The 27643-nt window shown below is 40.1% G+C and overlaps 1 protein-coding gene across 2 annotated transcripts in view; it reads right to left on the reverse strand.

Moving 5' to 3' along the window:
- CAMKK1 (calcium/calmodulin dependent protein kinase kinase 1) overlaps window positions 1-27643 on the reverse strand; it is a 261847-nt gene that overhangs the window by 116891 nt on the left and 117313 nt on the right. For both annotated transcript variants that reach the window (XM_056556398.1, XM_056556397.1), the window contains exons 4-7: window positions 20140-20193; window positions 4820-4871; window positions 2258-2391; window positions 116-152 (exon numbers count right to left, since the gene is read on the reverse strand). In XM_056556398.1, coding sequence (XP_056412373.1) covers window positions 116-152; window positions 2258-2391; window positions 4820-4871; window positions 20140-20193 — 277 coding nt within the window. The remainder of the gene's footprint in view (window positions 1-115; window positions 153-2257; window positions 2392-4819; window positions 4872-20139; window positions 20194-27643) is intronic.

The raw sequence follows: 27643 nt of genomic DNA on the forward strand, positions 1-27643 counted from the left end.
AAACAACACTGGAATAGCCACTGATTGAAAAGCACAAGTGTGATGTATTATCATATTTTTATTTTATATTGACCTTCTATATATTTATACATATTAAACTACAAAAAATCCTTACCCATGTAAAGATTATCTTCGGCTGGGTCATCCAACACCTGTTAAGTAATATAAAACAAATGAATTATAAATGTGAATATAGTAAACTTGCAGTTTGTGACATTTTTTAAGAATGTGAGATATATACACTGCTCAAAAAATTGAGGGAACACTAAGAGAACACATCTTAGATCTGAGTGAATGAACTAATTGTAAGAAATACTTTCGTCTTTACATAGTTGAATGTGCTGACAACAAAATCACACAACAATTATCAATGGAAATCAGATTTATCAACCCATGGAGGTCTGGATGTGGAGTCACACTCAAAATCAAAGTGGAAAACCACACTACAGGCTGATCCAACTTTGATGTAATGTCCTTAAAACAAGTCAAAATGAGGCTCAGTAGTGTGTGTGGCCTCCACTTGTCTGAATGACCTTCCTACAACCCCTGTGCATGATCCTGATGAGGTGGCGGATGTCCTCCCAGACCTGGACTAAAGCATCCGCCAACTCCTGGACAGTCTGTGGTGCAACGTGGCGTTGGTGGATGGAGCGAGACATGATGTCCCAGATGTGCTCAATCGGATTCAGGTCTGGGGAATGGGCGGGCCAGTCCATAGCATCAATGCCTTCCTCTTGCAGGAACTGCTTACACACTCCAGCCACATGAGGTCCATCATTGTCTTGCATTAGGAGGAACCCCGGGCCAACCGCACCAGCATATGGTCTCGCAAGGGGTCTGAGGATCTACCACAACCCCCACCTGTGGATGTTGGGCCCTCATACCACCCTCATGGAGTCTGTATCTGACTATTTGAGTGGACACATGCCCATTTGTGGCCTGCTGGAGGTCATTTTGCAGGGCTCTGGCAGTGCTCCTCCTGCTCCACCTTGCACAAAGACGGGGGTAGCGGTCCTGCTGCTGGCTCGCATTGATGTGCCATCCTGGATGAGCTTCACTACCTGAGCCACTTGTGTGGGTTGTAGACTCAGTCTCATACTACCACTAGAGTGAAAGCACCGCCAGCATTCAAAAGTGACCAAAACATCAGCCAGGAAGCATAGGAACTGAGAAGTGGTCTGTGGTCACCACTAGAGATGAGCGAACTTCCAGTAATTCGATTCGTCACAAACTTCTCGGCTCGGCTGTTGCTGACTTTAGTCTGCATAAATTAGTTCAGCTTTCAGATGCTCCGGTGGGCTGGAAAAGGTGGATACAGTTCCAGGAGAGAATCTCCAGCCCACCGGAGCACCTGAAAGCTAAACTAATTTAAGCAGGCTAAAGTCAGCAACCGTCGAGCCAAGAAGTTTGTGACGAATCGAATTACTGGAAGTTTGCTCATCTCTACTCCCCACCTGCAGAACCACTTCTTTATTGGGGGTGTCTTTTTAATTGCCTATAATTTCCACCTGTTGTCTGTTCCATTTGCACAACAGCATGTGAAATTGATTGTCAATCAGTGTTGCGTCCTGAGTGGACAGTGTGATTTCACAGAAGTGTGATTGACTTGGAGTTACATTGTGTTGTTTAAGTGTTCCCTTTATTTGAGCAGTGTGTGTATATATATATGTGTGTATATATATATATATATATATATATATATATATATATATATATATATATACAGGGCTCAAGTCCTGCAGGAGCACATGGGAACGGAGTTCCTGTACTTTTTCCACAGCAGGACACAGTTTTCATTAGCAGGAGTCTTGAAAGACCAGTTCTTGAGTGGAAATCTTCGGTGAGTTCCCACATTTTTTCCCCAGGACTTCATCCCTGTATATATATTTATAATTTTGCCAATGTTTTCGTTTAGTTAATATAAACAATTTTCAAGACTGTATAGTTAATTCTCAGGAAACGTTATTTGAACTACTTAGTTATTAGGTGCCGATCAAAGTATCACATTTATCTCAAGGAAAAATTCTGCATATCTTAAATCAATCTATGGTAAGTGACATATTTCCTTGTCTATAGACAGAGTGGTGGCATTATGTCAAAACAAATAGATTTTTCAACATGATAACGCTGGAAGCACCTGACATGCTGATGTTATAAGCATATAACCAAAACATTGCACCTTTAAAACTTTATGGATTGCTTTAAAATTCTTAAGAGATTATACAGATATTCAAATAAAATTATTTTTTATACCTACCTCAACTAATCTGACAATATTAATATGGTCTAATTTTTTCAAAATTGCTATCTCTTGATAAACCCTGTCCAATGGAGCCATTTGCTTTGCTTGATCTCCAGATGCAGTTTTTGATCCCCTGGGGGGTGGTCGACCTATCAAAATATAAAAAAACGATAAAGAAAAAAAAAATACTTTGATCTAAAAATAAGAATTAATAACACACAAATATACATATATGAAAGCCCATCTAGAATTGTGAAATTTTTTGTCAAAAATCCAAGTATGGGTGGGTCCACACTATGTTTGTAGTGTACGGTTGCTGGATCCGGTTGGGAGGGGCGAAAACTGACCGCTCCTGTATCCCAGCCGGATCTGGCCCGAACCCCATTCATTTCAATGAGCTGACCGGAGTCAAACGCTGACTACGGTTGTCTCATTTTTCCCCGTATACGGTTTTCTGACCGGACCAAAAACCCTGGTATACCACAGTTTTAGGTCCGGTCAGAAAACCGGATACGGGGCAAAAATGAGACAACCGGAGTCAGCGTTTGACTCCGGTCGGCTCATCGAAATGAATGGGGTTCGGGCTGGATCCGGCTGGGATACGACAGCGGACGGTTTTCGCCCCTCCCACCCGGATCCAGCAACCGTACACTACAAACGTAGTGTGAACACACCCTTACATTTCATCTAGACTGAGCCCAGTAGTGTGCACCCCTCAAATGTAAATCATGACAATACTTCTGGCACAACAATAGCACATTTTGGCACAACAATAGCACAAATGTTGGGACAATAATTGCACTGAAATTAACTGCATGATAATAAAATTGAGAGTGCTTATTTTAGGCATTAAAAGTAGGAGTATTCTGGTTACAAGCTTGCAGGCCATTAAGGTATCTACTGTGCTATTGAGGACTTATAGTAGGGGACCCTGACAGATGATTCTCTATGGAATCAACAAAAACAGTACATTCACTACTCCACATATGTACACCAGTGCAAAGAAGAACTGGCAGTTACACATTTGTATTAGTTTGTATTAGTCGGACCTTTGCAGTAGTTGTTTTTTAGCATCATACAGATTCCTTTACAACAATAGCATTCAGCCTCCCAAACTTCTTGGAGAAGACAAGAACACATATCACTGGAGGTACATACTGAGTAATTGTTCTATACAATTTAGTTAGTATTCAATATTTAGGATACAGTTTTGTGAATAAGAGTTCTGCATTCTACTTTTCATGCATGAAGGCAATAATATGTCCATCGGGATACTTTAAAAAATTTTAGGGCAAATTTTATTACCGGTAGTGGAAGAAATTAACAGAGTAAAATAAGTGCCCATAAAGGAATCATGTATCAATTAACCTATATTTATCCTTGCGTTTCTTGAACACCAGGTGATGCAATCCATTCTAGACATAGATAAAGAGAAGATTTTTAACCTAAAAAGCTATGTTCACATCTGCGTTAGACTAAGTTTCCACCTGTTTTTTTTCTGGCAGTTTTTGGAATTCTGCCACTGCAGTTTTTGAGCCAGAATCAGAAGTGGATCCATAAGGGAGGAGAAGTGTAAGTCCTTCCTTTATATGTTCTATTCGTTTTGAATACACTTCTGGCTTTTGCTCAAAAACTGCAGTGGCAGATATCCAAAAACTACCAGAGAAAAAAACAAAGTGGAAACTTACCCTTAAAGCTTCATTTGAGGAACTTTTCCACAGACTACTTTTAGCAGGACCTGAATGGTCAAGAAAATGTTGAAAGCAGTGATTTATTGTCTGTTTAGATCCTGCTATATAAAACGGACACAAGATGGAAACCAGGCTGACCCCATTAAAGTCAATCGGATCCATTGGGGTCTGTTGTGCAACGGACTTTTCTGGCCCCAAACAGAGCATCCAATGCAGATGTGAATGAGGCCTAAGATACAAGTTATGATATTCAAAGCATCTATAACTAGAAAATCTGTTCAAAAGGAAATATCAGAAATACAATATTTCTTATACACTGTATGTCACTGAATTATACTGTTCATTGTGAAAAATTATGCTTTTATCTACCTATTAACAACAGCTTAATTTATACAACTTTCATTTAAACAACAACTAATTTATACACATCTTAGTAGTAGTACCTAACTGGGTGGCATAACTGTCTTTACCTCTACTAAGTGAATAGGAAGATACATTTTTATTCCGAGCAGCAATTTTGCTATTCACAGAGCAGAATGATTATTTGCTTATTAGACAATCCAATTAGAAATACCATTAAGCAACAAACACTGACTGAGATAAAATTTTAAAAAACTTTAAAAAAAACTGTGTACCTTATTAATATGTGCCTGAATAATGCTAAGTTTTTACAGCATATTTTCAGAATAACTAAGATCCTTAATTTTGGCTGCTAAAATAAAGCTAATTCCCTCATTGTATATACATCATTTAAGGTCAAAGCTCAGTCAGGCGCTGGAAGTAATTTTAAGCTTTAATTTTTTTATTGGAAAAAAAAATTACATTTGAAGGTCATTCATTATATCTTATTATCTTATTTAAAACTTTAAAAAATTAAAATACATACGTGGGAAACCATATTGCTTCAATAACCTCTTTTTTGAAAGTACTTTCATAGCCTATGAAAAATAAAATAGTGGTTACAAAATGTAATATATAAGCATAACAAATTGCATTGCTCTTTAATTACTAATCCAGTTCATATAAAGTGTCAGAAATATTTGTCAATGGGGGAATACAATAATGGGGGAATATATGGTAATACATTATCTGGTTTAGAGAATGCTACGTTTTCTGGTTTAGAAAATGCTGACAAGTTGCAAATGTTTGTACAAGAATCAAAAGTGCTACATTTTGTGATATATATTAGTGCTATGCACAGGTAGCATTCCCTAAACATCAGGTTTTAGCTTCAGTTACGGAGTCTCAGAAACTGATTGGGAGTTATTGACAAGCCAGAATTCTTCCCAGAAGGAAAGAAGTCCCTTCTGCAGACAACGCTGTTTCAGGATTATTGAAAGAGCTTTATTGATCGTTCAGTTATTACAGGTCATACAATAAATTGCAATCACACAAAGCATGACAGTACAATACATAGCACAGGTTTCCTAAGCTATACATCACACAGCATATTATACTAGCACTTCGCCCAATCTTGAAAAGAGAAATACACCAGATTCAAAATAACCAAACAATGCAATCTTAATGGGAGAAGGGGGTCACAGGGTCAAAATACTGGGCAATAACTTTAGGGGGACATAGGGAAGCAGAGGGGTCTTCCTTCACTCCTCTTCTTTTTCTTCAACATCTGGGCTGTCCAAGATAGTATAGTCTCTCAGCAGGCTGCGGATGAACCTGCAGCAGTCCCAGACAGATATGTTCTCCCAGTTGATGACAAGGCGTTTTCTGGCCAGCCTGACAGCGTCCTTAAAACAGTTTATAAAGCACCAGGCCTCCTGGATGACCACCACGTCGTGGACCCCAGGGAACAGATTGTAAAGCACCGAATGGTACAACAGGTTGTTCCTGGGTATAGAGTCTCTGACTCTGAGTTCAGGTTCCAGTGCATCCAATAGACACTGTGCAAAGGGGCACTGCCAAAGGATGTGCAGACGTGCATTTCCTACACATAGGGCAGTACTGGGTTCTGCACAGGTTGCGTGCATCCATTAACTACCTGAGAGATAGTCCTCCCTTAATGGCCATCCACGACAGCACTGTTTCAGGGTGTTGCCCCTCGTCAATACAGACCTGAGTGTTTTGGCTTGGCTGGTGAGAGGCCTGTAGTCTAGGCAAAAGGAGTTAATATCCTCCTTGAGGAGGGGCACTATTTCTGGTGTGTGGAGATTACCACTCCACTGGGCATTCTGGGAAAAGGAATATGCAAATTAGCTCAATCACACCACCTTTACAAATAGCATTCCCTAAACATCAGCTTTTAGCTCTAGTTGAGGAGTCTCAGAAATGGATTGGGAGTTAATGCCAAGCCAGAAGATATATAGAGCTGAAATAAAAACATTTAAGTTGTCCCCCACCATTCTGTACTCTATATCCCATAATGACAAAGTGAAAAGAGAATGTTAGAAATTTTTGCTTATTTATTGTCAAGGAAAAACTAAAATATTGCCTTCACATAACTATTAACCCCTTCCCTCACGGGCCATTTTTCATTGTTGCATTTTTGTTTGTGAATGCCGGACATCCCCGATTGCAACTGGGACCCACCGGGTATGATGCCCGCTCAACTGCTGAGTGCTCGTCATACAGTGGGAGCCCGCAGTGGACGTACATATACGTCCATTTGCGGGAAGGGGTTAAAGGTTTTAAATCAACTGTTGGCAGAAAGTTAAACATATTTGTAAATGACTTCTATTAAAAAATCTTAATCCTTCCAGTACTTATTAGCTGCTGAATGCTACAGAGGAAATTCCTTTCTTTTTGGACACTGATGACATCACGAGCACAGTGCTCTCTGCTGACATCTCTGTCCATTTTAGCAACCATGCATAGCAAATGTATGTTAAGGGCAGCATGGTGACTCAGTGGTTAGCACTACTGCCTTGCAGTGCTGGGGACTTGGGTTCAAATCCCACTAAGGACAACAATAAATAAAGCGTTATTATTATAATAACGTCAGCAGAGAGAACTGTGCTTGTGATGTCATCAAAGAGCATTCCAAAAAGAAAAGAATTTCCTCTGTAGTATTCAGCAGCTAATAAGTACAGGAAGGATTAAGATTTTTTAATAGAAGTAATTTACAAATATGTAACTTTCTGCCACCAGTTGATTTAAAAGAAAAAAGGTTTTCACCAGAGTACCCCTTTAAGTTCCTTTACTCAGTATTTAGTTGAAGTACCTTTGACAGTGATTACAGCCTCCAGTCTTCTTGAGTATAATGCCACAAGGTTTTGCACACCTAGAATCTGCAGATTCTCTCAAGCTCTGTTAGGTTGGATAAGGACTGTCATTAGGCAGCTATTTTTCGGTCTCTTCAGAGATGTTTAATCAGGTTATAGTCAGGGCTCCGGCTGGACCACTCAATGACATTTACAGAGTTATCCTAAGCGACTCCTGAGTTGCCTTGGCTGTAATGCTTAGGGATATTGTCTTGTTGGAAGGTAAACCATCAGCCTGGTATGAGGTCAAGAGCATGCTGGATCAGGTTTTCATTAAGAATATCCATGTGCTTTGCACCATTCAGCTTTTCCTCAACCATGACAAGTCTCCCTGTTTCAACTGCTAAAATATACCCCCACAGCATGATGCTGCCACCACGGTAGGCACGGTTTTGGGCAGGTAATGAGTAGCACCTTGTTTCAACCAGATATGATGTGTAGAACAGAGGCCAGAAAGCTCAATCTTGGTTTCATTAGACAAGCGAATCTTATTTCTTATAGTCTAAGAGTCCTTTAGGTGCCTATATGCAAACTCCAAGCAGGCTGTTTACTAGAGAGAGACTTCTTTCTGACCACTTTGCCATAAAGCTCAGATTGCAGAATGCTGCAGTGATGGCTGACTTTCTGACTTGCCATTTGCACACAGGAACTTTGGAGCTCATCCAGAGTGACCATTGGATTCTTAGTCATCTCTGTTACTAAGGTCCTTGTTTCCCAATTACTTAGTTTGATGGGGTCACCAGCTCTATGGAGAGTCCTGGTTGTTCGAAACCTCATTCATTTAAAAAGTAAAGAGGCCAATGTGCTCTTGGAAACTTTCAGTGCAACAGAAATGTTTTTTTATCCTTCTCTAGATCTGTGCCTCCACACAATCCTGCCTCTGAGCTCTACAGGCAGTTCTTTCCAGCCTATTGCTTGGTGTTTAGCTCTGATATACATTGTCAGTTGTCAGACCTTATATAGACAGGGCTGTCTCTTTGCAAATCTTGTCCAATCACCTGAATTTTCCACAGGTGACTCAAATCATCTCTGAGATGTTTCTACACCTTGATCAAGAGAAATGGTGGGCCCTCAAAGCTCAATTTCAAGAGTCTATGTGAAATTTAAGTTTTTCCTTTTATATTTTCTTTATAAAATGCAATGTATAAAATTCTGTTTCATATTTTTTTTATATATTTTCTTTAATGAAGTGTACCACAGGAAAACAAAAACAGTCATCATCTAAAAGATGTGTAACTGAGTGTACTCTCTGTAACTCCAAACAACACGAGAATGCCAAAAAGATTCATGTTTCTGCATGTCTCTCCTCCAATAACACAAAGCATCCAACAGCACCCCAATTCAGTAAAGAAAATGTGAACATTACTGCTGCCTAATGCAGCCTTTCTTAAAAATAACAATAGTGTGTAATACAAGGCTATAAATAGGCGTTCACAATGTGATCCATATCCATAATGAATACATATAAGCGTTAAAAAAATGCACAAAAGTGCATGGTAAAAGTGCAAGCTGGTGCATTCAGGTAATTAATGTACTGTAGTTCATATATTTCAAGAATACATCAGAACTGTTCATTGGTAAATATAAAGTGTACATGCATGTAATTTATACAAAATAGTCATCAGGGGAGGGCATACTTACAGTAACTATTATGTGTAAATAATGCAGGCACATCAAGAAACTGGTGTCGGTGCCATTAGCCACTGCTCACTCATCATTGCATCACTAGCTGAGAGCCAATAGTAAGACGGCATCCCAGTAACTATGCCGACCGCCCGTACAGAGCATGGCTGGCGCAATAATTTATTTAGACAGTGATCACCATCTTGTTTGTGGCCATTTCTGCTACTACATTTATCACATAAGAACATTTTTAGGATCAACCTGTACGTGAGCAGACTTCAGTGAGTGGTGCAGTGCAGGAACGGTCATCTTCTTTTACAGCAAATTATAATTCATATGAGACATTCATAATATTGTGGCTACACCGGTTACTATATATTCCAACAAAGTGACGATCTCCAAACACAGTGTATTACACACACAAAATATGTGCATCAACATCGATGTGTAAACACCAGCGTGTAATTGTTTCAAACACAGTTTTGTCTATACTACTTTTTTTTAATTTTTTTAAATGAACTGGTGCCAGAAAGTTAAAAAGATTTGTAAATTACTTCTATTACAAAATCTTAATACTTTCAGTACTTTTTAGCAGCTGTTTGCTACAGAGGAAAATCTTTATTTTTTGAATTTCTTTTGTGATGACCACAGTGCTCTCTGCTGACACCTGATGCCCGTATCAGAAACTGTCCATAGCAGGAGAAAATCCGCATAGCAAACCTATGCTGCTCTGGACAGTTCCTGACATGGACAGAGGTGTCAGCAGAGAGCACTGTGGACAACACAAAAACAAAAAGTAAAGAATTTCCTCTGTAGCATACAGCTGCTAAAAAGTACTAAAAGGATTAAGATTTTATAATAGAAGTAATTTACAAATCTATTTAACTTTCTGGCACCAGTTCATTTAAAAAAAAAAAAATTCCACCGGAGTACCCCTTTAAAGGGGAAATCACATACCATTCTTTGCAGCAGCAATCAGGCTGAGTTCATTGCCATTGTGCTCAGTCACGTTTGTTTTTTTTTTTTTGCAATGAACGGCCCTAAAAAAATGGTCGGAACACCACCGGGTCCCGACAGATCCCAATGACTTGATCAAATTACTAGGGATCCAGTAATTTAGCAGAGTTAAGTGTAGAAAAATAGCGCATGCACTGTGATTTCGACAAAGCTTTGTATAACGGAGCCCGATGGCAATGTGAACAAGCCATTAATTATTGCACTATTGTGAATTTTAAGGTTAAAAAAACAATAGATACATTTTGTAGGTAGAGCAGTATATGCACACAAACATTGCTGTGAGAGATGCATAGAAATACATAGATGCAGAGAAAGAAATAACATTTTTCAGGAAATACAACACAAAACGCAGATCAAATGCAACTTTAAATAGAAATAGCTGTATAGCTATGTATTGAATGATAATGTTACACCACATATTTCCCTGCATTGTATAACAAGCAAAATGCATAGAGAACAAGAGAAAAATATAAAAATGCGGCATAGCACGAGTCAACGGACTTTAAAAGTTACAATGCATCCCTATTTACCTCCGTAGATGCTGCCGCTAGGGCGTTTTTCTTTTTGGCAGCAAAAAAAGAGCACTACACTCAGCATGCTGCATTTTTGGAAAAAATGTCAAACCCAAAAACGCAAAGTGAATTTGGCATGTTATAATTCCTTAACGACCCCCTGAAAACAGCAGCAGTTATGGCATTTTTGCCACACAAAAAACAAGTGGAATCCTTAAGCAGTAGAACAAATTAAGAACAAACGGTTACTAGAATGTTTTTTTCAACCTCAGCACAATAACATATTTGTAATGAAAACAAGACATTCTGGCAGTTATAAATTAGTCTCCGATACAATCTGTTCCATTTAGTAGGAGGTTTACATAGTCTTGCTAAGTACTGTCAAATATATTAAGCCTGGACCTAAATTCACAATGAGATTTAATCACTATAGGTCACAATTCCAATTAAAAGATGGGGGAGGAAATCCAATACAGTGATCTACAGCCCCATTGAGACATGACAAGATAAAGAACGCTGGAATGAAACCCAGCAGCAGCAAATGACTTGCCTTTTAATGCAATTCAAAACATCGCCTAACAAAATTGCTTTGTGGTGCACATTTGTCATATGTCTGCAGTAAACTCTTCTAAATGACAAAATACTTCATGCAAAAATAGAATAGTATTCATTTTTTATCTGCACAATAAGCTGGAGTACATTTACATTGACAACTTCTTAGGTTTCTGCCCTTCTTGACTCCAGCTACCTAAAGTCTCCATAGCTCTTGTTTTACCTTTGCTTTTGAAAACCTATGGAGAAAATTGCCTAAAACATATGATACCATTGCTGAAAAAAATTCTTTGTAACAATATTACCAGTACTTTGTGAATTGGGGTCTGGGGTGGAGGTTACGGCTCAGAGCACATTACGCTAAGGGTATGTTTCAATGAAATTCTGATGCACTGCTCACACGGTGGAAATCCTGATTCCAGTGTCCGTAAAAGGAATAGGCTTGTATATTCTTTCTGCGGATTTCGCTCGGAAATGCATAGCATTCTATGCAACATTATTCAAATTTACGGATTGTCCGCCGTGTTTTTCAGGCGGACATGCCGCACATTTTTACGCCGTGTGAACATATTGTTATTCTATTTATGCGTATGAATTACAGAGTCCTTTTTTTGTACAGCGCACTAGTATCATTACATATAAACCATGTTTGACATATACATTAATTCATTTCTCACACAGCATAAAACTTTTTATTTGCATTACAGGCAGTACTTTAAAAGGGGTTATCCACCATAAGGTGATTTAAGTACGTACCTGGCAGACAGTAATGGACATACTTAGGAAGGATCTGCGCTTGTCTTGGGTAAATGGCTATGTTGTGAGATTACCATAATACTGTGGCTAGCTTTTTGTGAACTGGTATTTCCTGTTTGACTTTTCTTTTTTGCCTACAAATCCCATAATTCCATTTTCCTCCTTCCCACACATCAGCCACCCCACCCATTGAAACATAAATGAGCTGCATCCATTCAAAAGATCTGTGATTTTCAATCAGGGTGCCTACAGCTGTTGCATTAGTTGCAGATTGATCTCTCGCCCACCAAGTGATCACTCCACCCATTGGAGCAGACAGGCTCCCTGTCATCAGCTGACTAGTGAGTCAGGTCTTAGCAGCATTGCAAGCTGGAAACAATCTGATACAACAGTAATTTTGTATGCTGATAAAAATAAATATTGAAGTGAAAATCACATGGGGGCCCCCAGCAGTGCCGTAGCTAGGGGGGCCCACCGCTGCATCTTGTGCACCCCAGGCCTGTCCTGTAAATGCGCCCCTCACTCAGAGCGGCCCGGGGACACAGCAGTTTTCCATGCACACCTCCCGCCAACTCTCCCGCAAGGCCGCTTTCTCGAATGGCTCCAAAGCGGGCCTCCCTCCAGCAGTCCCTGGCCCCAAGTATAGTCAGCCAGGGCAGGGACACTGCCGCTTTAAGAGCAGCAGATGTTCGTTACGCCAGGGAAGTGCCTGCGCACGGACGTCTGCAGCTCTTAAAAAGAGTGTCCCTGTCCTGGCTGTTTCGCTCAGTGCAGGAGGGGGAACCAGGAGCTCTGCTTGCAGCTGCAGCCTGATGACTGAGCAACCTCCACAAGGTGAGGGAGGAAGCAAGCGAGAGGGAGAGGGAGGGGGGATTCCAAATTGTGAAGTTAAATGACTTCTAAATGGTCTGAGGGGAGAAGGGGACAGAAAAGCATGAAGAATGGGTCCTTGGTGGGGGCAAAAGAAAGAGACAGGGATCTGGGGGGCAGAAAAAGGTGAAGGAGGATGACTGAGGGGTCTGTGTGTGTGGGGGGGGGGCAGAGGAGTCTGGGGGACTAAAAGGGTTTGAAGGAGGATGGGAAGATGGGTCTGGAAGTGGACTGAGAAGTCTGGGGGGACTTAGGGCTAGTCCATACTGAGGACTTTTGGCCAGTGTAAATCTGTTTGAAGCAGAGTCCCATTTTCTTCAATGGGAGTCTGCTGCCCTGTGCACACTGCGGAATCGCCGCAGTGAAATTCTACCAGTGGAACGGACGTTTGGCCAAAGAATGTTAAATTTTTTGTGCTAAATTCACCCAGACTGCACTGCTATCTATGAGACGGTTCACATGATAAAACTACAACTTCCATCATGCCTGAAGCTCTCCAGACATGATGGGAGTTGTAGCTTTGCAACACCTGGAGAGCCACAATGGTGATTTTAGACTATGCAGCACAGTTAAAGTTAATTTTGGTGTAGGTCAGACTGCTGGGACCCCCACCGAAAAATTGGGCTGCAAAGTCTAATATGCCTGGGCCTATTTTTTGTCCCAGTCAGGCCCTGGTGATGTGTGGGTATGGGTATGATGTGTGTGTATGTATGATGATAGTATGTATAATGTGTGTATGTATAACGTGTTATGCAGTGGCGTAGTGGAGGAATCCGCAGCCCCGCGATAGGGGGCCCCTGTCTAGGTAGATTCCCCTAGCAGTGGCATTGCTAGGGGGGCCCGCTGCTGCTTGAGACCCCCCCCCATAACAGCGGCGTGACCCTGTAGGAGGTAATCAGGTCAGTGGCTGCTTAGCAACATCTTGAGGGCCACAGTTTGGAGACCACTGTGCAGTGGTCTCTAAACTGTGGCTTTCCAGATCTTGCAAAACTACAACTTCCAGCATGCCTAGACAGCCCTTTGCTGTCTGGCCATGCTGGGATTTGTAGTTTTGCCAGATCTGGAGGGCCACAACTCCCAGCATGCACAGACAGCAAACGGCTGTCTGGCCATGCAGGGAGTTGTAGTTGTGTGCCTTCAGGTGTTGCATAACTACAACTACCAGCATGCCCTTCGGCTGCCCAGTGCATGCTGGAAGTTTTAGTTTTGCAACAGCTGGAGGTCTGCGTCCCCCACCTCCATTTACAGTTACACGGTCGGGTTTACAGTGAGTTTCCTGATGCGAGTTTGAGCAAATTTTACGCCAAACTCAAACTCCCAGCAGGAAACCCCCACTCGAGTGAATGTACCCTAAAAATACTACACTACAAAAAATAAAGAGTAAAACACTACATATACACACCCTTACACAGCTAACCACCCCCCATCTCGTATGGCACTTTCCAAAACAGATCCTCCAGCTGTTGCAAAACAACAACTCCCAGCATTGTCGGACAGCCATTGACTGTCCAGGCATGCTGGGAGTTTTGTAAAAGTTGGAGGCAGTGTTTGGGAAACACTGCCGTAGGGTATTTTTGGTGGAGGAGGCAAGTGCCATGCTTCTATCTGGGTTGCTCCTATGTAAATCCACAATTTAGGCCTCACTAACTTTGGAGCACTGTCTTATTTCAAGGCAACAGTTTAGGGCCACATATGGGGTATTTCCGTACTCGGGAGAAATTGCGTTACAAATTTTGGGGGTCTTTTTCTTTTACTCTTACACTGACATTGGGGGGCCTTTTCTCCTTTTATCCCTTTCTCAAATTACCCTTTGTAAAGATGAAAAATTTGGGGTAACACCAGCATTTTTGTGAAAAAAAATTGAATTTTTCATTTTCATATGCCACTTTAACGAAAGTTCGTCAATCACCTGTGGGGTGTTAAGGCTCACTGTACCCCTTTTTACATTCCTTGAGGGATGTAGTTTCCCAAATAGTGTGCCATGTGATATATATATATATATTTTCTGTTCTGGCACAATGGGGGCTTCCTAAATGCAAGCCAATTGTTGCTCCTTCCCTTCTGAGCCCTCTAGTGCACCCACAGAGCACTTTACATACATATATGAGGTATTTCCATATTCAAGATAAATTGGGTTACACATTTTGTGGGCTTTTCTCCTTTTACCCCTTGTAAAAATGAAAAAAAAAAAAAAAAAAAAGGGTCAACAAGAACATGTTAGTGTAAAAATGAAGATTTTGAATTTTCTCCTCCACTTGGCTGCTATTCCTGTGAAACACCTAAAGGGTTAACAAACTTTCTGGATGTCATTTTGATTACTTTGAGGGGTGTTTTCATAATGGGGTCCATTATGGGGTATTTCTAACATAAAGAGCCTCAAATTCACTTAACTGGTCCCTGAAAAATTCAGATTTTGAAATTTTCGTTAAAGAGCATCCCAGAGTTATTAATGCATAAAGTGACAGAGGTCAGATTTGCAAAAAATGCTCTGGTCCTTAAGGTGAAAATGGGCTTGGTCCTCAAGGGTTAAGAGCGCAGGGTATGCTGGTAATAGACGTGCATGCCGCACACAGGAATATCTGTTACCAGGAAGGATGCCGTCAGTGCGGAGGCCCTGACTCTTTATACGAGGAAGTGGCAGCCAGATCTGCTGTAATTTTTTTAATTACAGGTTAGTGCAGCATGAGTTGTAGTTTTGGGTCACCTGCATAGCCATAGGCTGTATCAGGTCATGCTGGGTGTTGTAGTTCGTAACTACAACTCCCAGGGTTCTTTGACACAGTCTATGGTTCCACAGCTGACCCAAAAGGTACAGCTCCCAGCATGTTGCACTATATAATACTATAGGTTATGGTGCAACATGCTGGAGTGTATCAGGGCATGCTGAGCATTGTAGTCAGTAACTACAACTCTCAGCATTCCTTGGCCTATGGCTCTGCTGCATGTTTCACCATAACCTATACTACTATATAGTGCAACATGCTGGGAGTTTGTTTTTTGGGGGGAAGCTGCGCCACAGGAAAAGAAGAAGCAGAGCACCGCCAATAACACTGATCAATACTCTACTATGGAGCAGCATTGTTCAGTGTTCACATCCACACGTAATGGTCTCCTATTGGGGAAAAAAAAATTGTGAATAAAATATATTTTAAAAAAGTTAATAAATGTGAATAAGCCCCTTTCCGAATAAAAGTTTGAATTACCCTTCTTTTCCAATTTTTCAAATAAATATAAACAAGTAGTATGGCCGCGTGTGGAAATGTCCACACTATTAACCCTTTAAGGACCAGGCCAATTTTCATTGTCGTACTTTTGTTTTTTCCTCCTCGCCCTTTAATAGCCATAACTCTACGCACCCATATAATGGCTTATTTTTTGCAAAACCAACATCTTCATTAATTTTTTCATAACATATGCTTCAAAACGGAAAGAAAAATATTTGAGGTGAACTTGGAAAAAAAAAAAGCAATTTTACAAATTAGTTTTTTTTTCTTTTTTTTACGACATTAACCGGTCAAACTAACATGAAACCTTGATACTTTAGGTCGGCACCATAAAAAAAATAACCAATTTGTATAGTTTGCCTCCTGTTTTACTAATTATTAAAAAAATCTGAACATTTTTAGAAAATTAATTTTATTTTTAATGGCTATTTTCTGAAAACCATAACTTTTTTATTTTTTTGGTTACTGGGCTCTATGAGGGCTAATTTTTTTTGCACTGTGATTTGTTGTTTTTATCTGTACCATAGTAGTATTGATTGGACTTTTTGATCGTTTTTTTATTCATTTTTTCTGGGGTATTAAGTGATTAAAAAAACACAGGGGTTTGGTATTTTTTAACGTTTATGCCGTTTAGGCCGTTCTTGCCGTGGAAAAAGGGGGGTGATTTAAACTTTTATTATGGAAGGGGTTAATGTATGTGTGTTAACCTCTTAAGGACGCAGGGTGTACAGGTAAGCCTTCGTTCCCTGGTACTTAAGAACGCAGGGCATACCTGTACGTCCCAAGGCCTTAAGTGTTTGTGAAGCGAGCTCAGGGCAATAAGTGGCGGCTACCATCAGTAGCCAGACACGCACTGCTTATGGTAGGCATTGGCGATCCCGCCGCTGCCCCTCATTTAACCCTTTAGAAGCCGTGATCTTCTAAAGGGTTAAATCTGCAGGTAGCTCAGAGGAGCTTACAGAACCCTCGGGACATGAAGACAGAGGGCCAATGTGTGTTAGTTCTATATGCAGAGGTAGCAGTGTGTAGTAGTATTATATTCAAAGGGAACAGTGTATATATATATATATATATATATATATATATATATATATATATATATAGTATTATATTCTGAGGCCACAGTGTGTGGTAGTATTTACCAGCCGCATAGAATGACGTTGGTGCGCTGGGGTTGGTGTCAGGACAAAAGATAGAGTGCCAGTGTGTGTAAGTTTTATCTGCAGAGTTAGCAGTGGGTGTATTATATTCGGAGGGTGCAGTGTCTGGCAGCATTAAATTCAGAGGGTGCAGTGTGTGGCTGTATTATATTCAGAGGGAGCAGTGTGTGGCAGTCCTCACTTGTTTATTTACTTAGGTTGTAAAACATAGATAATGGTATTATTTTATCTACGCTATATATTGTACACTACAGTGACATTTAAAAAAACTAATGTAAGTATTACTTACAAATGGTCTTCATACGACCATAGAAAACGCATATGGGTGGTCCATATCAGTATGGGTGGGGTACATTGGCATGGGTGTGGCATACCTTGGGGGGGGGGGGGAAGAGCTTAGGGGCCTCCTCAGTAGGTCTTGCAGGAGGGCCCCCACATTTATTGCTACCCCACTGGCTGGCATATAACAATTGAATGGATGTGTGGGGCGCTGTCTGGTTGCTTAAATTTAATAGGTTACATTAATAAAATGATCCCTTTAATATGAATATTAAAAGCACTAGAAAATAATACCATGTACCCAAACCTCTCAAGTCATAGCCAAGTATTGTTGATTTTATAATTTTTCACTTGGTTAGCTTTAATACAGTAAGGCGAGGTTCTTTTCTGGTGATTTTTGGAAAACTGCCAGTTTTTCAGCCAAAGACAGAAGTGTATTCAAAAAGAATCGGAAATATAAAGGAATAACTTACACTTCTCCTTCCTACTGGATCCACTTTGACCCGAAAACTGCAGTCGCAGTATTAAAAAAAAACAAAAAAACTGTAAAAACCTGTATGGAAACCTAACATATGGGGCAATTGGGGATTCTTGTGTCTTTTTAACACTAGTTTTCTGGGAAAGAATTTGTCTCCCCCATAACGTACAAAGAGGACAAGCTAAGTTAATTTTTTAGACCCTGACAATGGTATATGCAAAGCTTCCACATATTTTATATTTTCAAGAGATTCCCAGCACTCAAATTTTCTTCATAGATAAGCATTTCTACAAGAGCAAAATTCTATTTTAGTTTTTTCTTTGAGCAGTAGAACAACCACAAACTGAAGTTTATTAAATTATACTTGGCTGACATGGTAGGATTGTTCATTTCAATCTGTAACTTTTGCGAAGAAAGAATTTTAAAAGACCGTTATTAAACTGGTGCACATCAGTGCAGAATATACAGTTATTTTTGAAAATAGACAGAAAAAATTAACACTAGCTGTGCTCTTTCAACATCCAAGGTTGCGCTTCATGAGTGCCACTACTGTATGGTTAATAAAAATGCACTATATGTATTTTGCCATCTTAACGTTTGATTTATTCAGTTAGGACTATTAAAGAGGCTGTATGCTATGGACATTCTTTTTTGTGTTAAAGGGTCCCCTAACAATAATCATAGGGGGAGTCATGCTGCTGGGAATACATTGAATCAGTATTAATCTATAGAGGAAACTAACAGGACATGATCAATTCCTCTGCAGTAGAAGAGAGGAAACATATGGATCCATTCACATTTTGTATTTTGCGAGTGGAATTCCAGACCAGAATTCCACTTGGAAATACAGTGCAGTGGTCTCCCACTGTTCTCAATGGAATTCTGCTGCACCATTTCTACTACAGAATTTTTGATACTCTGCCATGAAAATTCCGGACCCCATACTCCGCTGAAATATGTTCATTCTTTTGATGGAATCTGCTCTGAAATGCATTGCCTTGTACTGAGAACACTTCTGCCACCTTGTATTGCCGTAGCCTGCTCCAGATGGAATATCTGCTGGGAATATTTCGGGTAGTGTGAATGAGCCCTAACACACTTTCCACTGAAATCACGGATCTGTCCATGTAACAGCCCGATTATTGCTGTTTGTAGTGATTGATTGACAAACTTTTTTTTTCCTATGACAGTAACACTTTAAGTCTGGGTTCAGCCATAACTCGCTAGTGCATAAACATATTTCACATTCACCATACAGTCAGTGGGCCTGTGTGATTTGAAATGCCAAGGCTGAATTTCTGCCCTGGTAGCTTTCTATTGGTGGAATTAGAAAAATACATTTCTTCTCTAAGGCAGGGTTCATACTAAGGAATATCCGAGCATAATTCTGCTTAAAAATTATGCAGCAGAACCCCATGTCGCTCAATATGGGGACAACAATAATTCTCCTGCCTAAGTAGGAAGACTATTTACAAATAGCACATACATTTAGACAATTTTTTTCAATCAGACTACAAGGACATATATTTTACATGTAGGCATTGTCTAGACAACAACAACAAAAAAACACAATACAATGGGACCCTAAATTGTCCTCTTTGGCTTTTCTAGCAACAACAACAAACATTTGTAAAATGCTCAATTCTGGGTTTACTTAAGTTCATTGCATTGAATAAACACCAAGGTATAATTGGTGTACCTTGCATAACACTGCTCATTGCTATTACTAGGAATACATCATTGTTGTTGCAGTGTTATTACTATGCGTAAGAAATTGAAAAACAACATTAACCTCTTGACTGTGATCATGAATCAGATTCACAGCTGGTAACTGGCAAACATTTTGAGCTTGTGGTCGACCAGTAATATGACAGTAAGACACATGATAAAGATAATTTCATTCCAAAGTTGGATGCATGGAAGTAACAAGGCTTTTCATATTCTGTTTCTAATGGAGTCCAATTGGGGAAGGGGGCCATCTAGACCGTGCTTTGCTATAGAGCTGAGTTTTATAAAAAAAAAAAATATATATATATATATATATATTCAAATGAGTGAACATAAATACACTAAAGGAGTATATTTACTATTTGTTAGAAGCATATATACAATGATTTGGGCCAGAAGTAGATGGCTAAATTCATTGTGTAGTGGCCATGCTGGGTTACTGCGGCTCAGCTCCCACTTAAAAGGAAGCTGAGCTGCAGTAACCTGGCACAGCTACTGCACAATGAACAAAACCATCTGCCGCAACTCTGCAGAACAGATGATCAGCAGGAGTTCCGGGTGTTGGCATCCGGCAGGTTAGACATTAATATCCTATCTTGAGGATAAGCCATCAATGTAAAAGTCACAGAAAATCCCTTTAAACAACCTAAGAACTGCTGCTGATGTGTTACTTGCACACACTGTATTTGTACACACCATAATTCATTATAACACAAGATTTAGCTGTATAACAAGAATAGGCAATATTTACATAAAGTATTACAACTTTATTCTTTATCAGGTGTTACTTACATAATATTTGTCGTCACTTTGATTGTAAGCCAGTTTCACCACACCGTAGGAGCCCTAGAAATAGAAAGATACTTAATATGACTGCATTTCACATTCCAAGCACTATTGGTCTGCCTAACACATGTATAAGATAAAGCTTTGCCTGATTTACTTAGAGACTGATAGCTGCTACTACACACAGAGGTTCCTTAGGGCTTGCCACAAGGGTAAACTGCATGTTTTTGACAAGTACGGTAAAACACACCAAATTCCTGTATTCAAAAACTATATGGTTTTACCTAAAAAAAACACACAAAAAAACCCCATCTTCCACTGATTTCATTAGGAAATGTTGATTCCCTTTGCGGATTTAAAAGTTTCTATCCTATCCCCTCTGTCTCATCTTTGTTTCAAGCTATACATATTAAGAGGCTGCTCTTGCTTTATTAGACTTTAAATGACAGTTGCATGAATACTGCACGTAAGAGTCCCCTATGGGAACTTAAAAAGTGTAAATAAAAGTAATTCAAAAAAGTTTGTTTTTAAATATAAATAAGCCCTTTCCCTAAAAAAAAAAAAATGTAATAAAAAATGCATATTTGGTATCACTGCATGCGAAAATGTCCAAACTATTAAAACATTATGTCCAAAACGGCTGATTTTGGGGACATCACATTCCAGAAATAAATTCATTAGAAAGTTATATATGTGGGGGAAAAATGAGCCCTATAAACAGAAAAAAATTATTGCGTGTGAAAATGTTTTTTTAAAAGCAGTACAATAACAGAAAAGCTATGTAATTATGGGTATCCTTTTAATCTTATCAACCCACAGAATAAAGACATGTCAGTTTTATCATTAATTGCACTCTTTAAAAGTTAAATAATATTTTCCTGCTTGCCCTGCACAAATAATGGTAAAATAAAAGGTGTCATTAAAATTGGTTGCGCAACAAACAAGCCCTCAAATAGCTATGAGGATGGAAAAATAAAAAAAGAGTTATGGCTCTTAAAAGGAGGAAAAAAACTAAAACACAACAAAAAGGAATTTAACTGTGACCTTAACTCCTGCAGGACACAGGGAGTACAGTTACAATCTTGTCATCTGGGACTTAATGCAACAGGACGTACCTTTACGCCCTGGAAAGGGAAATGCCTATGAAGCGAGTGCAGGTAAGGGAAGGCTACTATCAGTAGTCAGGACCTCACTGTTAATGACAGGAAGTGTTAATCCCTCTGCGGCTGGCATTTACCCTTTAAACTCTGTTATCAATCCTGATCACAGTGTCTAAAGTTAAATTAAAACTTCCCAGGTAGCTCATGTGATCGCGGGGTCCCATGAGCTGAAACATCGGCAGAGGATCCAGTCGCCTGCTCAGCTCTCCAATGTGCAATGCTGTGCAAAAGCTAATAATTGCAAATAAAAGTCACCTATGGGGACTTAAAAAGTGTAAAATAAAAAAATATAAAAAGGTTATTAAAATTATATAAAAACTCCTCCCTTAAAAAAATAAAAACTATATTTTCATTTTACAAAAAAAGTACTGATTTTGTTAAAAAAAAAAAGTTTGACTTTTTTAAGTAGTACAATAGAAAAATTATATAACTTGGGTATCGTGTAAATCATAACCTACAGAATAAAGATTACTGGTCATTTTTATCATAAAGTGCACTGTGTAAAACCTAAAATTGCGTAAAAATCTAAAATTGTGTAAAAATCGAAAATTGTGGTTTGTTTTTTTCAATTTCCAACCACAAATAATATTTGTTTGATTTCACCATACATTTTTTTCCTATAATGAAAGGTGTCATTATAAAGTACAATTGGTCGCGCAAAAAACAAGCCCTTGTATGGGTCTGTATATCAAAATACAGGGTGGGCCATTTGTATGGATACACCTTAATAAAATGGTTGGTGATATTAACTTCCTGTTTGTGGCACATTAGTATATGTGAGGGGGGGGGGGGGACTGTTCAAGATGGGTGGTGACTATGGCAGCCATTTTGAAGTCGGCCATTTTGAATCCAACTTTTGTTTTTTCAATAGGAAGAGGGTCATGTGACATCAAACTTATTGGGAATTTCACAAGAAAAACAAGGATGTGCTTGGTTGTAACATAACTTTATTCTTTCATGAATTATTTACAAGTTTCTGACCACTTATAAAATGTGTTCAATGTGCTGCCCATTGTGTTGGATTGTCAATGCAACCCTCTTCTCCCACTCTTCACACACTGATAGCAACACCGCAGGAGAAATGCTAGCACAGGCTTCCAGTATCCGTAGTTTCAGGTGCTGCAGAATGGGCAAAACAAAAATTGGAACAGGACCCTCAGTTTAGACAGAAGATTTTGTTCAGTGATGAGGCAAACTTTTATGTGAATGGTGAAGTTAAACAAAACCATCGCTATTGGTCTGACACTATCCCACATTGGATAGATCCCTCCAAGACTGTTGGAACACAAAAATTTATGGTATGGTGTGGTATATGGGGTACAAAGATAGTGGGGCCATTCTTCATCAATGGAAACCTCAAGGCCACTGGATATGCGAAATTGCTACATGATGATGTGTTTCCCTCTTTATGCACTGAAGCTGGCATATTCCCTGGGTTTTTCCAGCAAGATGGTGCACCACCACATAATTGGTGCCAGGTCCGAGCATTCCTAGATGAACAGTTTCCTGGAAAGTGGATTGGTCGTCGTGGGCCAGTTGAATGGCCCCCAAGGTCTCCCGATCTGACCCCCTTAGACTTATCTTTGGGGTCATCTGAAGGCAATTGTCTATGCTGTGAAGATACGAGATGTGCAGCATCTGAAACTACGTATACTGGAAGCCTGTGCTAGCATTTCTCCGGCTGTGTTGCTATCAGTGTGTGAAGAGTGGGAGAAGAGGGTTGCATTGACAATCCAACACAATGGGCAGCACATTGAACATATTTTATAAGTGGTCAGAAACTTGTAAATAACTCATGAAAGAATAAAGTTACGTTAAAACCAAGCACATCATTGTTTTTCTTGGGAAATTCCCAATAAGTTTGATGCGTCACATTACCCCCTTCCTAATGAAAAAACAAAAGTTGGATTCAAAATGGCCAACTTCAAAATGGCCGCCATGGTCACCACCAATCTTGAAAAGTTTCCCACCTCACATTTACTAACGTGTCACAAACAGGAAGTTAATATCACCAACCATTCCCATTTTATTAAGGTGTATCCATATAAATGGCCCACCCTGTATAACAGAGTTATGGCTCTTAGAAGGTGAGGCGGAAGAAAGGAAAATGCAAAAATGAAAATTTCCTGTGTCCTCAAGGCCAAAATGGGCTGTTACACAAAACATTACCTGTACCCAAAATTGCGACATTAAAAAAATATAACATGTCCTAGAAAAAATATATTATTTATGTGGCTTATATGGCTACACTGGTAAAATATATATATATATATATATATATATATATATATATATATATATATCACACTAGACCCCAGACCAAACCCTCTAAATGAATATAAACCCATAAAAAATCATTTTTAAATAAATACAGACCCAAGATCAGACCTGCTAAAAAAAAAACTGCAGACTAGATCCCCTTGTTTGTAGACCCCAGACCACATTTTATTCAGTTTACAGGCCCGCAATTTACATATCCCAGACCAACAGCTTACAAATTGCAGATCAGAACTCCTCTGTTTACAGAACTCAGACCACTGTATAACAGACCAGGCATTACAGTTTGGATTCTATTATATAAAGATCTGATATGGAGTCTGAATATAGGGAGGTCAAACAACCCTCATGTAGTCTAGACACTCAGATTCTTAACTCACCTCGTTTCTGCACTACTTTAAACTACCGGACAACATCCTGATATTAAGGTGTGAATATGGTACCTGGGGAATTTTCCAGGATCCTCCCTTCTTTCTGGCAGTCTCTAGATTGTTATGATATTATTAGAGGTGTAAAATTGCGTGACGCGCCTGCATGCGAATCCCAGCCCGTCACTCAGCTCCCTAGTCTTCCTGTCCTCGCAGCCCCGGCGCGCATGCCCCCACATTCTAGTGTGCGCTGGAACTCTTATATTTAAAGGGCCAGTACTCAGTGAATTAAGTGTCCACACCTGCGCCTTATCTTTAAGTATCAGCTCCTCCCTTTGTTCCCTGCCGGATCTTTGTTGCCCTTGTGCCCTAGAGAAAGCATACTGTGTTTCTGTGTTCCTGATATAAGTACCAGATCCTTGTTCCGTTACCTGACCATGCACCTGTGCCGCCTGCCCTGACCTATTGCTACCCTGACCACGTCTTGCCAGTTTCCTTTTGTGTCACGCCACATCCCAGCAACCTGTGTAGACTAGTTGTGCCAGGGGTACCTGGGTGCCGCCTGCCGCAGCAAGACCATCCCGCTTTGCGGCGGGCTCTGGTGAAAACCAGCGGCACCTTAGACTCCGCTCCCTGGCATGGCTCATGTCATCATCCACACAGGCCCAGAGGATCCACCACCTGCCGTGACCCTTACAAGAGGATAGTCACATTGAGACAGTGAATAAGCAGCATGATGCTTTATGTTAGCATCACAATCAGAAATTACTGAAAAAAATTTCCTAAACAGTGCCTGGTAGTATATCCTAAAAGGTGTGGATAAAATGGCCCTATTTAGTGTCCCTGTAATAAAAAAAAAAATTATCAGATGTCAAAAGTTTTGATCGGGTAGGGTCTCAGTTCTAAGACCTCCACCAATTAGGAAAAAGAGCTGGGATTAGTGCGCTCTACTTACCAGCTCTCAACAACCTTTGTCTTTGCTGCTCAATTATAAGTCTATGGAGCAGCGAGCCAAAATCGCTGAGAGCTTGGGAGTAAATCATGCTAATCCCAGCTCGTTCTCCTGATCGGGGATCTCAGTTTTTTAATGACAGGTACACTTTAAGGTCCTTACATAACTATGTAATAAAAGGACCTAGATGCAGAAGAAACCAAGAGAACCAACAAGCAACAGAAAAAAACTCAAACAATTATTGCTATGGCGCCGGGCCAAGGTGACTGGAATTCCCCAGTCAAGGAAGTTCCTGCTGCGAACTTTTTATATGAATAATTGTTAATACAGTTGCCAAATAGCGGCAAAGAATTGATTGCTAGCTGGTTATCCAAAATTACCTTGGCCGTTTGATGCGTATTAAAGATGTAAATGAAAGCATTGGCAGAAAAAGACATTCAGGTTCAGTGCTGCTAAGCAAGTTTCATTTTTGTATGTGTATGAAATAGAAACAATAACAAATCTTAGAGTCAATAAAATTATAACACTTAATTTACCATCCATTCTCCCCTTAAGGGTTCACACGTACACAGATTTGATGCACTGGATTTTCTGCTGCAGATTTCAATGTAAACTAAATGACTGAGCACCGCTTCTAATCTGCAGTTACAAATCCTGCGCAGGATCCTGTATGTGTGAACGTACCCTAAAGAGGATCTGAGGCCATTCCTGAAATGCCGTATTAGTAAATACAGTGGCCCCTCAAGTTACAATAATAATTGGTTCCACGAATGACATATGTCTACAAATTCTCCCCTTTAGAGCATTCGAAGTACAGCCTACATACTGATATTTGCCTACCTCACAGGAAGCTAAGTAGACCACATTGTTTGTGTTACAATTAATATAATCTTTAATCTGAAATGTTTTACCATTAGCATATGAACAATATTCTTTTTTCACTATCACATGGTTACAGGTGAAACAAACCCTATGTCCACACTTCCAGTTGCCTGCACATTGCAACCATGTAGATCTATCAGATGTATTTTTACTACTGAATACACTGGGGGACAATACAGAACCCAGGGAGGGACCCCTTCTCGATACCATTCTGAATTCCTCTGATATTAGGTTATTTAATATAGTGTCCCGTAGGAGTACTGGTAAATATTTCCTCATGATATTTCCAACTTTATGGTATTGTCTGCTGTATTGAGTTACAAACAGTGGGACGTTACTTTTCTGTTTTATCTTATTATGTTTACTAGTACTGGGAGCAATAATATCCTGTCTAACTAGATTACTGGCTTTGTTTCTAGCTTGGTGGCTGTGCGGCTATGTATTGTTCATTTGTAGTCTCTCCCTTCTTCCATGGCCAGCACTCCACTCCACCCATTCAGCTCAGGCATTTTTAATTAGCTGGAGACTGCATTTTCCCAGCCCTCTGGCAGGGAGCACATGGTAGGTTTCACACTGATGTGGTCCTCTGTGGCGGCCATTGTTTCTGTGATGCTTGGTCTGTGGGGTGGTATGGCCCAGGGGCTTGGTCGGGCAGCAGTGGGGCTGCCTGGCCACTGGCTCCTATCCCCTGTGAGCATGGTGTCTCGGAGGCGGTGGACGCTGCCCGGCGCTACGCCAGTGTTAGGTTAGGGACCCACTGACTAGGTGGCCTTGAAGTGGCAAGTGCGCTCATACTTTTTGATCAAAATGTGTAACAACCTGTTAGTTTTTTTAATTATGCTGAGAGGCAAGTAGATCAAAATACAAATGGTGGATGTGCGGCTATGTTTCTCTCTTTGTGTTGTTTCCAGCTTGTTCTAGTATTTCTGTAGTGTAACACCTAGCGTTGAGTTTTTGTAACAATTTAAGCTCCGCTTCTTCCTCTTCCATGATGTATGAAATCAACTTTTGTGAGCATTCTGAAAGGGCCACATCCCATTTCGCTTCAAATTGTTGGGAGAAAATAAGGGTCGGGCGTTTTTTTTTGCCGCAACACTCGCAGCTCAGCACCGGATAGAACTATGACTATGGGATATGGCTGAAGGGGCGATGCTACAGAGGGGTATCTGATAAAAGAGGGCAGACTGAATACAGAGACACGGTGCTGTAATAGAGACACAGTACACTTTTACTCACTAACTGTAGTTTGGCAGCAACAAAACAGGGTACATTAAACGGGCGTGCAACAGCTGTAGCTGTTAGCTCTGCCTAATAGCCATTTTTGCAATGGCCCCGACATACAGAAGCATAGTAAGGTGATGCTGTTTTTAACTTACTATGACTTCTTAGGGGCCATCATAAGTTGAAACTATCGTATGTCAGGGCCATCATAAGTCCCCCTATGATTAATGTACTTTTATTCCCCATGAAATAGCAACTCTGGAACATCTCTTCTAATAGCTCTGTGTTGGGCAATTTCTCTGTTATTCTTAAAAGAAATTGGGGATGTCCCACAAAACAGTCTGGCACTATCAGCCACCCAGAACTTTATGGGTGGCAAAAAAGAAGAGGGAAGACTTGTTTTAAAGTGTAGTAGAGACACAGTGAGGGACTGTGATTGTTTCTGTAGATGTTCCTGTGTCCGCACAGCAGCCGCTCTCCTCCCTGAGACCCCTCCTTCTCACTCACAGTGACACAGAGCGACGTCCAATCAGAATACTAATTCTTGCTGCATGTGTCCAATTGCTGGGGTGATGGAAAAGATCATCCCTTTCCCCTATAGGAGGGATATATAGTTCTTATCTCTATATATTTTCAAAAATTGAGGTAGC

This window comes from Hyla sarda, chromosome 2 (genome assembly GCF_029499605.1).
Source record: "Hyla sarda isolate aHylSar1 chromosome 2, aHylSar1.hap1, whole genome shotgun sequence".
NCBI classification, from domain to species: Eukaryota; Metazoa; Chordata; class Amphibia; order Anura; family Hylidae; genus Hyla; species Hyla sarda.